Source organism: Ranitomeya imitator, chromosome 5, assembly GCF_032444005.1.
Source record: "Ranitomeya imitator isolate aRanImi1 chromosome 5, aRanImi1.pri, whole genome shotgun sequence".
NCBI classification, from domain to species: domain Eukaryota; kingdom Metazoa; phylum Chordata; class Amphibia; order Anura; family Dendrobatidae; genus Ranitomeya; species Ranitomeya imitator.
In genome coordinates, this window is record NC_091286.1 from 406,873,280 (window position 1) to 406,886,799 (window position 13,520).

Consider the following 13,520-nt stretch of genomic DNA (forward strand, 5'->3'; position numbering starts at 1 on the left):
TGCCACCTTTCAGCCCAAGTTTCCAACTTATCCAGATCCATCTGTAGCAGAATACTATCTTCTCTTGTATTAACTGCTTTACATAGTTTTGTATCATCTGCAAATATCGATATTTTACTGTGTAAACCTTCTACCAGATCATTAATGAATATGTTGAAGAGAACAGGTCCCAATACTGACCCCTGCGGTACCCCACTGGTCGCAGCGACCCAGTTAGAGACTATACCATTTATAACCACCCTCTGCTTTCTATCACTAAGCCAGTTACTAACCCATTTACACACAATTTCCCCCAGACCAAGCATTCTCATTTTGTGTACCAACCTCTTGTGCGGCACGGTATCAAACGCTTTGGAAAAATCGAGATATACCACGTCCAATGACTCACCGTGGTCCAGCCTATAGCTTACCTCTTCATAAAAACTGATTAGATTGGTTTGACAGGAGCGATTTCTCATAAACCCATGCTGATATGGAGTTAAACAGTTATTCTCATTGAGATAATCCAGAATAACATCCCTCAGAAACCCTTCAAATATTTTACCAACAATAGAGGTTAGACTTACTGGCCTATAATTTCCAGGTTCACTTTTAGAGCTCTTTTTGAATATTGGCACCACATTTGCTATGCGCCAATCCTGCGGAACAGACCCTGTCGCTATAGAGTCCCTAAAAATAAGAAATAATGGTTTATCTATTACATTACTTAGTTCTCTTAGTACTCGTGGGTGTATGCCATCCGGACCCGGAGATTTATCTATGTCTGTGTCTTTGTGTGACGCAGAAAAGGTGAACGGATGGACTCTACATGCCTGGTTCCCACCGTGAAGCATGGAGGAGGAGGTGTGATGGTGCTTTGCTGGTGACACTGTTGGGGATTTATTCAAAATTGAAGACATACTGAACCAGCATGGCTACCACAGCATCTTGCAGCGGCATGCTGTTCCATCCGGTTTGCGTTTAGTTGGACCATCATTTATTTTTCAACAGGACAATGACCCCAAACACACCTCCAGGCTGTGTAAGGGCTATTTGACCAAGAAGGAGAGTGATGGGGTGCTACACCAGATGACCTAGCCTCCACAGTCACCAGACCTGAACCCAATCGAGATGGTTTGGGGTGAGCTGGACCGCAGAGTGAAGGCAAAAGGGCCAAGAAGTGCTAAGCATCTCTGGGAACTCCTTCAAGATTGTTGGAAGACCATTCCCGGTGACTACCTCTTGAAGCTCATCAAGAGAATGCCAAGAGTGTGCAAAGCAGTCATCAAAGCAAAAGGTGGCTACTTTGAAGAACCTAGAATACAAGACATAATTTCAGTTGTTTCACACTTTTTTCTTAAGTATATAATTCCACATGTAACTATATAATTCCACATTAAGTACATAATTCCATGTTCATAGTTTTGATGCCTTCAGTGTGAATGTACAATTTTCATAGTCATGAAAATACAGAAAAATCTTTAAATGAGAAGGTATGTCCAAACTTTTGGTCTGTACTGTATAGCCTAGCCCTCAGAATAATATGAGCCTAATACAGGCCGAAACTGTGTGTATGTAACAGTGTAGTTGCCTATGCTATTACTACACAGGGAATTTTTTTGGGGGTACCTATACCATATTAGTTTGTGGGTATTGGATGCCACTGTAAGGTTTCCTTTTATATGTTACATAATAAGCTCTTAAAAGTAAAAATGTAAAGCATATATTGGTAGTAGGGATGAGCGAATGTGCTCGGATAAGGTATTATGTGAGCATGCTCTGGTGTTATTCAAGTATCTAGGGCATGCTCCTATATTATGTTAGTCCCTGTGGCTGCAGGTCTCACAGCTGTTCGACAGCCTCACAACATGCATGTACTGCCTGTCTAACAGCTGCAAAACATGCAGCTGCAGGGACTCCCATCATATTATCCGAGCACATCCAAGATACACTGAAAACACCTTATCTGAGCACATTTGCTCATCTCTAATTATTAGCTAAATTTTAGACCTGATGAGACTAGAATGGCTCTATAATCCTTTCCAAAAGTGAAAACTCAATCTCCAACCATCTTGCCTGATAGACAGCTCTTCAGTGTTCTTCTTCTGTGCTGTTAATCTTTGACACTTCTTGGTACAAGCTGCTACATCAGGCTGGATGGAAAGATATTCACTACATTTAGAGTCCTGAGTGCTCTTACTCTTCAACTGGACTCATGCAATATACATTTTAATATCAAGATTATACAGTCATACTGACATGGATTCTTAAAATAGGGTCAAAGAGCTCTAACTGGTAATGTACCGTATATACTCGAGTATAAGCCGACCCGAGTAAAAGCCGAGACCCCTAATTTTGCCACAAAAAACTGGGAAAACTTAATGATTCGAGTATGAACCTTGGGTGGGAAATGCAGCAGCTAACAGTAAATGTCAAAAGTAAAAATAGATACCAATAAAAGTAAAATCAATTGAGATATCAGTAGTTTAAGTGTTTTTGAATATCCATATTGAATCAGGAGCCCCATATAATGCTCCATACAGTTCATGATGGGCCCCATAAGATGCTCCATACAGATACTTGCCCCATATAATGCTGCACAAATGTTGATTATGACCCCATAAGATGCTCCATAGACATTTGCCCCATACAATGCTGCACAAATGCTGATTATGGCCCCATAAGATGCTCCATAGAAATATTTGCCCCATATAATGCTGCACAAATGTTATGACCCCATAAGATGCTCCATAGACACATTTGCCCTGTATAATGCTGCACAAATGCTGATTATGGCCCCATAAGATGCTCTATAGAGATATTTGCCCCCATATAATGCTGCACATGGCTCCATAAGATGCTCCATAGAAATATTTGCCCCATATAACGCTGTACATGGCCCCATAAGATGCTCCATAGAGATATTTGCCACCATATAATGCTGTACATGGCCCCATAAGATGCTCCATAGAGATATTTGCCAAATATGCTGTTGCTGCGATTAAAAAAAAAAAAAAAATCACATACTCTCCTCTCGTCGCTCAGGCCCCCGGCACTTGCTATATTCACCTGTCCACCTTTGGCGCCGCTGTGTCTTCCACGTCCTCTGCACTGACTGTTCAGGCAGAGGGCGGCGCGCACACTAATCACGTCATCGCGCCCTCTGACCTGAAAGTCACTGCAGAGGACGCGGAAGACGGAGCGGCGCCAACGGTGGAACAGGTGAATATGCCCCCGTTATACTCACTTGCTCCTGGCGCGGTCCCTGGTTCTCCGGGTGCCCCCAGCTTCTTCCTGTGTTGAGCGGTCACATGGTGGTAGTAATAATAATAATAGTAATTTTATTTATATAGCGCAAACATATTCCGCAGCGCTTTACAAATGATAGAGGGGATTTGTACAGACAATAGACATTACAGCATAACAAAAATCACAGTTCAAAATAGATACCAATAGGAGTGAGGGCCCTGCTCGCAAGCTTACAATCTATGCTCCACCTCTATGGGAGTGGAGTCGCGTCCATATTCATTACTGTAATGAGCGGTACCATGTGACCGCTCACTACAGGAAGAAGCTGTCAGCGCCTGGAGAACGAGGGACGTAGAGGGACCGCGCCAGGAGCAGGTGAGTATTAGACAGCTGCTGCTCCCCCTCCCCTGCCGACCGCTGGGGATGACTCGAGTATAAGCCGAGAGGGGCAATTTCATCCTAAAAAAATGGGCTGAAATTCTCAGCTTATACTCTAGTATATACCGTATGTAGTTTCTTTTGTGAAATTGAGATGTCAGCCATGAGGGCCTTCAGCAGGCTGCTGACAACCCTTTGGCACTGTCATTGATTGAAACCACATTGATCTGCACACGTTTGCTACTGTTATAGGAAGATGTTGGCTGTGTATCCTGAGCCCACTTCATATACTGGCACTCATGTGACATACTGTTAGATCAGTCCTTGGAAGAGGCTAAAACATTGACCTTCTAAGGATCTGTTCACATGTCAATTCTTAATATTGGATTTTAGGTCCACAAAAGCATATCAATAAAAATAGTTCAGTTACCGCAGTGATTCCTTTGAATGGATCACAAATTGTCTTTTTAATGGAAACCTACTCTCTGATACATGTTGCCTGAACCATGGACAGCATGTATCAGATACTGGCTGTGGTATTTTAGAAAAGAACATACTTTAAAAGCCACCGGGGACCGAGCCAAGCTGGAGACTAGTAAGACTGAGACTGGTCACTCCAGGTGAGTGGGTGGGGAGAAGCCACTGGGGACCCACCTGTCCCAACTAGTTTCCCATGCAGCTTAGTCCCTGGTGTTTTTTTTTTAAGTATTTCTCTGAAATGCTGCAGCCAGTGGTTTGGGCCGCATGTATCTACTGTCATGTTCCCTTTAACATCAAAGTTTAAGGGCAGGGGGCGTGGCCTGAGAGTCCATGTGAGCGGACGTGCGGCTGTGAGCTCCCGCCGCTGTATATTGTAAAATCCTGCAGAGCCGCTGCTGTTTGGTCCCTGCGGGGGCTTACTGGCTGCGGGGAGACTTGGAGAGGCCGGCGGTGCTGTTCGGTAGCGCTGGAACCGACGAACATGACCAGGAGACGGCAGAAGGACGCGGGAGCCGGGGATGCAGGCGCAATCCAAGATGGCGCCGACTTGAGGGAAAAGGCAGACAAGGAGAACGCCGCATGCAGAAAGCGCATGGAGGTAGCGGCAAAGCTCCAGCAGTTTGCGAGAGCGGAGGCCGCAGAGGAGGGAGCCGGAGCTGATACCGAAGAGGAGGAGGAGAGCCCAGCAGGAGAACATGAGGTACAACAGGGGAGAAAGGAGAGTAAAATGGCGGTGGCAGAAGGGGGACCCGAGGAAATGGCGCCAGAAGCTGAGCCTACCCTAAGAGACGTTTTTGCGCTAGTCTCTTCATGTAAACAATCTCTGACCATACAGATACAGGAGGTTAAGGGGGACACAGCCCAGATAAACGCAGCCATGCAGAAGATTGACAAACGTGTGGGGGAGGTAGAGGAGAGAGTGAGCACTGCAGAAGACCATATAGTGCAGCTGCAAAAAGCAGAGAAAAAGTTCACTCAAGCAATAGCTGAATTGGCTGCGAAAAATGAGGACCTTGAGAACAGGTCCAGAAGAAACAATATTCGCATAGTGGGCATCCCTGAAAAAGCTGAAGGGAGGAATCCAACGGAATATATTGAAAAATGGCTGTTAGAGACATTTGGAGATATGGCGCTAACAAAAGTGTTCGCGGTAGAAAGAGCGCATAGGGTCCCGCCGAAACCACCTGTCCCTGGAGCGAATCCCCGTACCATGCTCGCCAAAATTCTAAACTATAGAGACAGAGACATTATCCTGAGGAAGGCCAGAGACATGACGGATCTGACAGTTGAAGGTCAAAAGATTGCTATATACCCAGACTATTCTACTCTGGTGCAGAAACAACGGATGATGTTCACGGGTATCAAGAGACGGCTGAGGGAATTGGGTGTGCAGTATTCCATGATGTTCCCAGCAAGACTGAGGGTGGTGGCGTTTGATAAAATTCATTTTTTCCAGAAGCCGGAGGACGCTACCCAGTGGATCGATATTAATGCTAAAAAGCTTAAAGGAAAAGGAGACTGAAACTGTGGGAAGAGTCTGAAGTTGTTTACTTATCTGTCAGTTGGAAAAGAGTCATGTGATTGACAAGCCAAGGGGTATGGGGGGGGAAGAAGGGAGCTGGATTATATCCAGTTAAAGTTAAAGGGATGGTGTAATGGCTGCTGGGAAAGGGGGAGGAAGGGTTTGCGACATATTTTAAGTTTATGCAGGCTTCTTGTGTGTGCAAATAATTCTAAGTTAAAATGTTTTGAGAACGTTATTTTTCAAAATGTCTGAAATCCTGTTATGTACAGTGGTGGGAGGAGGGTTGGGAAGGTAATGCCAAACGGAGTGTTCGCTATGGGCGATGATGCCCCACTCTTGGAAAGAGGTGGAATGGTTAGATGTGAGGGGGGAAGGGTGGGAGGGGGAGTTGGGAGGGGGGGGGGGGAGGGTAGTTAGACAGCCTGAGCTCAAAATTGATGATACTTATAGTGAAGATGAGCCAAGTGATGGGGACCCGTTTTAAGATTTTGTGCTGGAATGTGAGAGGCCTAGGGGAGAAATCTAGACGTGCTGCGTGTTTGCAATATGCAAGAGACCAAAGGGCCTCAATGATATGCTTGCTGGAGACGCATTTGGTAAGGGAAAAAGTGGATGTTTTGAATAGACGATGGATCCAGAGGGGATATCATTCTACCTTCTCCACGTATGCAAGAGGAGTCTCAATCTTGGTTCCAGCGGGAGTTCAGTATGAGGAGGTGAAGGTATATGTGGACGTGGAGGGACAGTATGTACTATTACGGTGTATACTGTATGGAGTGATGCTGTGTGTTGCCGCGATGTATATTCCGCCTCCCTACTCTAGCAGGAAGATTAGAGAAGTAATGGAGCGAGTGGAAAAATGGGGACCGACACCGTTAATAATTATCGGAGATCTAAATAACATCTGTGATGAATATTGGGATAAAAATAAAAATACTCAGAATAGGTCGGAGGGACACATAACAACATTTGGCACCTATATACAGGAGATAGGTTTGATTGATCTGTGGAGGGTTAGACATGTGGGGGAGAGAGGGTACTCATGTTATTCACCGGCACATGCCACACTCTCTAGAATCGATATGGCTCTGGGTAACAGGATCTTGGACACACTGGTTGGGGAGGTGAGATATCTGCCAAGGGCCTTGTCGGACCATAGTCCAATTGAAGTAGAGGTTAGATTGGAGGGGGCTCGCTCGCTAAGTGGGAGAGAATGGAAGATTCATCCTAATTGGTTACAGAGTATTGAGTTGGAAAGTATAGGACGGGAGGTGGCGGAATTCTTTCTCTTAAATGATGGAAGCGCCGACGCTCTTACAATTTGGGATGCAATGAAGGCGTACCTGAGGGGACTACTGTTTAGGGACATTAGTAGGTGTAAGCGGAGGACGAGAGAGGTAGAAAAAGCGGCAGTTGAGGAGTTGAAGGAAGCAGAGGATGGGATGGCCACACTGGGAACCCCTGAGGCAGAGAGAAGAATGAAAAACGCACAAAATCATTTGGAAAAAATTCTGCTAGGCAAAGCTGAGAGGAAACGAGATTTCCAAAGGGTATTGTTCTATCAGGAGGGAGAAACAGTGGGACATATGCTGTCGGTAGTGGCTGCTGCTCAGAGAGGTTCTTCATATATACACTCTTTGGATTCTGCTAGTGGAGGTAAAATAACGGAAACACCTGAAATTTTGAGAGCCTTTGCGGACTTCTATGCAGATTTGTATTCCTCTCGGATTGGTGAATCGGTCGAGGATGCACTGACTTTCTTGGAAGGTCTGGACTTGCCGAGACTGAGTGAGGCAGATAGGGAGAGCCTTGAGGCCCCTATCACTGAGGAGGAATTGAGTCGGGCATTGATGTCTATGGCCAATGGGAAGGCGCCTGGGGTCGATGGGTTACCCGCTGAGATCTATAAAGGGTTGGCAGAAGTGTTGATTCCTAGATTAAAAATGGTATTGGAGGAAGCTAGGTCTTGTGGGCGCTTGCCAGCCTCTATGAGAGAGGCCATAATAGTGGTCATTCCAAAGGAGGATAAGGACTTGGGGAAACCGGAGTCGTACCGCCCAATTTCTTTACTAACAATTGATGTCAAGCTTCTGGCCAAGGTGTTGGCTCTCCGCCTCTCTAGTGTTATTGCGAGTCTGGTGCATTCGGACCAATCTGGCTTTATGCCGGATAGATCAACGGCGATCAATTTGCGGAGGTTATATGTAAATTTGCAGGTAGAGTCTGATAACTGTGGTCGAAGAGTGATTGTATCGCTAGATGCACACAAGGCGTTTGACAGCGTCGAATGGGGGTACCTCTGGCAGGTGCTGGAATGTATGGGGTTTGGCCCGCAGTTTGTGGCCTGGATACAGCTGTTGTACTCATTACCATCCGCCAGAATTAGAGTAAATGGGGAGCTATCTCGTCCTATAGGGCTGGCTAGGGGTACTAGGCAGGGATGCCCGCTGTCACCCCTCCTGTTCGCGTTGGCTGTAGAACCTCTTGCTGCTAAGATTCGGCAGTCGGATGGGGTCCCTGGGTTTAGGTATGGCAAAGTAGAGGAAAAAATAGCGTTATATGCGGATGATGTTTTGCTGTTCCTGGAGGATCCAGACAATTCACTAAGAGGGGCCGTTGAAATTGTTGAGAGATTTGGTACTGTGTCGGGACTAACAATTAATTGGGATAAGACGGTTCTTTTTAGAGTGGATGACGTAGGAGAGAATGTGAGTGAGGATGTTGGGGATGAGAGGCTGAAGGTGGTTTCCCAATTTAAATATCTTGGAATATGGATTTCGGTGCCGGTGGCGGAGTTTCTGCAAAGAAATTTGACTCCTGTTATGGGGGTACTCAAGGCAAAGGTAGACGCCTGGAATAAGCTACATCTATCGGTCGTCGGTAGGGTAAACCTTATTAAAATGGTCCTTATGCCCAAAATTCTTTATGTTCTGCATAACGCACCAATTTGGATCCCTCGGGGGAAGTTCAGGCAGATTAATGCCCTCTTTAGAAGTTTGATATGGGGTAGACAATATCCACGTATTAGCTTGGAGACGCTTCAACGACCCAAGGAAGATGGTGGTTTGGCTTTGCCCAACCCGGAAATATACTTCCTTGCGGCCCAGAGCCAGCATTTGAAGGGCTGGGCGCGAGGGGCGTCATCCAGTGCAGTACAACAGCTATTGGAAGAGGTGACGGACCGACGACCGATGGCCAGGTGTTTGGAGGATGGCTCATTGGGCACGCTGGGGAAAATATACCCAACCCTGTTCCTGATTCGTAAATTATGGAATAGATTAAGGCAGATTTGTGGGGTTACAGGGTTGACTAAATTCACACCGATATGGTCTAACCACAACTTAAAGGATTTTGAGGCCCTGGGAGGATTGATGGAATGGCAGAATAAGGGAATTTGCTTTGTTCACCAGATAATCCAGCAGCAGGAGCTGAAGTCCTTTTCCCAATTGCAGGAAGAATTTGGTTTGCGATCCACAGGGGAATATCAGTATGCGCAGATGAGACATGCCTTTAGAGCTCAGAATAAGAAGGCTGATATCAGGGTTCAAGATGATATAGTGTTGGAGTATGTGTGTGGTGAGGGTACTACAAGGGGAGTTATTTCCACTCTGTATAAGGACCTTATGCACACATTTCTGCTAGATTTCCCTATAAAGGCGAGAGCTAAGTGGGAGAGAGAAGTGGGGCCGATGGAAAATGAAACCTGGGAATCGGTGATGGAGTGGGTTCCGCGACTATCCTTGAGTGAACCATATAGGCTCTCGCAGCTATACATTTTGCATAGGGTATATAAATCTCCGGAAGTGTTATACAAAGCGGGATTGCGTGCCAATTCTGAGTGTCCGAGGTGTGCGAGTGAGAAGGCAGGAATATATCACATGATGTGGACGTGTCCGAGACTGGCTGCCTTTTGGGTGGTGGTTTTGAGCCGAGTTGAAGCAGCGTATAAGTGCAGAGTTGTTAGAGACCCGATAGTATGTGTGCTGGGATATGTGGAAGAAATTGGAGTTGACAATACTTGGAAGATTGCAATTGCTAGGCTACTCTACATGGCCAGGAAAGTAATAGCACGAAACTGGATAAACGCGGAACCACCTGTGAGAAGGGAATTTCTCCAATATGTTCAACATGGTCTAAAATTGGAAAAGGGGGTGTACAGTAAAAGGGGGAAAATAGAACTCTTTAATAAAATATGGTCTCCTTGGCTTGATTTGGATTGAGGAGTATAGGCGTCGTGTTTCCTAAGACCTGGAAGAGGATAAATTACAAGAGGCAGATAATGCCTCGGTGGGGTGGAGATTGAGACTGAGCTGTCTTATGGGGGAGGGAGGTAGTTGGGGTTTATTAAAGTAAGAAAATGTGTATCTGATATAATGCAATGTAAATGGCATTCTGTTGTTCTCCTTTTTTTTTTTTTTGTTTGTTAATAAAAATCTATTTAAATTAAAAAAAAAGTTTAAGGGCAACAGAGTATAATGGATGATTTTTAAGCACTTTGCGTCCCTAGAACACTAGTGGTGGTCAGGTACACAACTAGTAAAAACTTATCTGTTCATAAGTGGATCCAAAACAGATCCATTTGATCAATATGAAATTGTAAACTTTGGTTTGCGCTTTTCATTCTTTTGCTTGCATTTCCATTTTTTGGACCTGTGAAGAAAGCCTAAAAGCAAACTGAATATCTTTAAAATTTGTTTCCTACCGCCTTTGTGGATGAGGGTGAGCCTCAAAGATTTGCTCAAAACAACCGTGACATGCACTACAAAAAAAAAACATTGGCTTACAAAGAGTGGTGTATGGGCTCAAAAGAAAGTCTATGAGCCCGTACACCGCTGTGTGTATGCCTGCTTTTTGAGTAGCACCCAATTGATAAGTGTTCAACAATTTGTGGAGATCCAGGACCCTACGGATATACAGGCCTGTTAGAGATAAGTGTTGGTACTCTTAAATACAAAAAGGATTACACTGTTAAATACATTTTAAATGCAGCATTCAAAAAAGGTACAGTATATTACAATAGCATGTATTTTTGTTCCCTTTAGATGGATCCAAATGTTCTCCATTTGTTTATTTTTGACCTTAGTATCCAGATAGATTTATATCAAATGTATGTATTTATGTATGATCACACTTTTGGCAATCATTTATAGAATAGAAGCCTAGGAGTATGATGAGTATATTGGAATATACGGGTCTTAACGTTAATGTATTCAAACATTTATGGTTAACATTTGAGTCTGTTCTTGCCACAGATTTGTCCATGAATATATACTAGAAGGATATGTAAATCTGAATGTGTGTATATTGTATATCTGAGTTGCTTTTAATGTCTTGCTTTTAATATTTTAGCAATTATTCACACACAAATACCTTTAGAAGTGGGTTGAGAATGAGGCAGCAGCGAGACACTCGGCAAGCCACATATTTCCTTAGGAGAGGCCTAAAGGTAATTCCATTTGGAATAAAAAGGATCTGTAATACATATGTTAGAAATTGATTTATAATCACATGCTGACCATAATCATTAGATATTTGTTGATAGAACCCTTTGATTTTATTGAATTTTTCTGACAATGTAATACGTATGGGGACAGCAGTACTTATTGAAAGATAACTTGATAGCTGATTTATGCTGCCTTAACTACGGGCAGCATGAATTTGAGTTTGCGTTGTCATTTAATCCATGTATATTTTACTCTTAATTGCTGTGGTTCTTTTTTTATGGAGGTCATTAAGGAGCCTTCATCCTCGGTGCCACTTTTTTAAGGCGCTGAGGATTAAGTAAATAGCACCTACCTATGGGAAAATGCAGCAGGATATACCTTATATACTCAAGTATAAGCCAAGACCCCTAATTTTGCCACAAAAAACTGAGAAAACTTATTGACTCAAGTATAAGCCTAGGGTGGGAAATGCAGCAGCTACTGGAAAATTTCAAAAATAAAAATAGATACCAATAAAAGTAAAATTGATTGAGGCATCAGTAGGTTAAGTGCTTTTGAATATCCATATTGGGTCAGGAACCCCATATAATGCTCCATAAAGTTCTTGATGGGCCCCATGAGATGCTCCATATTAAAGTATGCCCCATATAATGCTGCTTAAAAGGTTAATAATGACCCTATAAGATGCTTCATAGAATATTATGCCCCATATAATGCTGCACAAAGGTTGATGGCCCCATAAGATGCTCCATAGAGCATTCCCCACATAATGCTTTTGGTTTATGGCCCCTAAAGATGCTCCATAGAATATTATGCCCCATATAGTGCTGCACAAAGGTTGATGGCCCCATAAGATACTCCATAGATTATGCCCCATATGCTGCTGCTGCAATAAAAAAAAAAAAAGACATACTTCCCTCTCGTCGCTCAGGCCCCCAGCACTTGCGATATTCACCTGTCCCCGTTCCACCATGGCGCGCCACTGTCTCTTCCGGCTCTTTGCAGTGACTGTTCAGGCAGAGGGCGCGCACTAAACATGTCATCGCGCCCTCTGACCTGAACATCACAGCCAGAGGATGCGGAAGACTGAGCCCAGCTGTGGAACGGGGACAAGTGAATATCGCATTTCTCACCCTCCCCCGTCATACTTACCCCCTCTTGACACGGTCCCTGCTTCTTTGATGCGATGGTCTCTGGTGCCGGCAGCGCTTTTCATTGCTGAGTGGTCACATGGTACCGCTCATTAAAGTAATGAATATGCGCTCCACCCCTATGGGAGTGGAGTCTCATCCATATTCATTACTTTAATGAGCGGTACCACGTGACTGCTGAACACAGGAACAAGTTGCCTGTGTCGGAGACAATCTGAGAAGCAGGGACCGCGCCGAGAGCAGGTGAGTATGATGTGACAGCCGCCGACCCCCTGGGACAATGACTCGAGTAGAAGCCAAGAGGGTCACTTTTAGCCTAAAAAATGGGCTGAAAATCTCGGCTTATATTTGAGTATATACGGTAGCTGTATATTATAGCCGATACCCTGCTGCATCGACCATAATTGGTTTTAGCACGGATTACCGCCATTTACCCCAGGGTCTAACAGGCTGTGGAGAAAGCAGAAAAATCCAGCTCACAGATAAAATCCAAAAAAGGCATTTTATTATCCATGGTTCTGCGTTTCGAGCGACATGTGCTCTTTGTCAAGAATCTTGACAAACGCTTCAAAAGATGCCTGTATTCTCTTTTTTTGTGAACACACAATTTTAATCTTTGCTTCATGTACCTTGGATAATAAAATGCCTTTTTCTCCTTCGCCTCATTGGGGGACACAGAACGTGGGTGTTATGCTGCTGCCACCAGGAGGCTGACACTAAGTAATACAAAGAAAGTTAGGTCCTCCTCTGCAGTATACACCCTCCTGCTGGCTCTCAGCTAACCAGTTCATGCTTAGTGTCCGTAGGAGGTGCACTGGGGTCTGCTATTTAGACCATACATTTTTATTTTTCAACTTTTGACTTTTTAAACCTCTTTTCACGAGGAAGACTAGGACAATGGGGCCGATCTCCACCAACCAAGAACAGGCGAGCAAGGCGAGTGTCTCCTCCCCATATCCTCTCCTGTGATGTGGGATGCCATGCTTGAGCTATACTAGGGGTGACGGTTCCCTACAGGGCACCAATCTCCCCTCACCAGCAACAGACAGGAACACGGAGTGTCACCTCCATGTACCCCCTTCTGAGCTAGACTACAGAGGCCCCCAATGGCGTCCATGCTGATCCCACTGTACCACCACTGATTGAACAGCGGTGCTGCAAGGAGCTGGACGGTTCCTCTCCACCTCCCCTGCAAGTAGAGTGCCAGCTCTACCTTCCCTCCTCCAGCTCCGGTGGTGAGTTCGGGATCCAAGGAATGATGGGGTGCTCCTGCAACATGTCGCGGCCCCCATGTCGGGGGGATCCAACAGCGTT

The 13,520-nt window shown here is 44.8% G+C and overlaps 1 protein-coding gene across 1 annotated transcript in view; it reads left to right on the forward strand.

Annotated features, from left to right (window-relative positions):
• The window catches only part of FYTTD1 (forty-two-three domain containing 1), a 46,247-nt gene that overhangs the window by 14,968 nt on the left and 17,759 nt on the right, over positions 1-13,520 (forward strand). Inside the window, exon 5 of the mRNA XM_069726991.1 lies at positions 10,961-11,057. Coding sequence (XP_069583092.1) covers positions 10,961-11,057 — 97 coding nt within the window. The remainder of the gene's footprint in view (positions 1-10,960; positions 11,058-13,520) is intronic.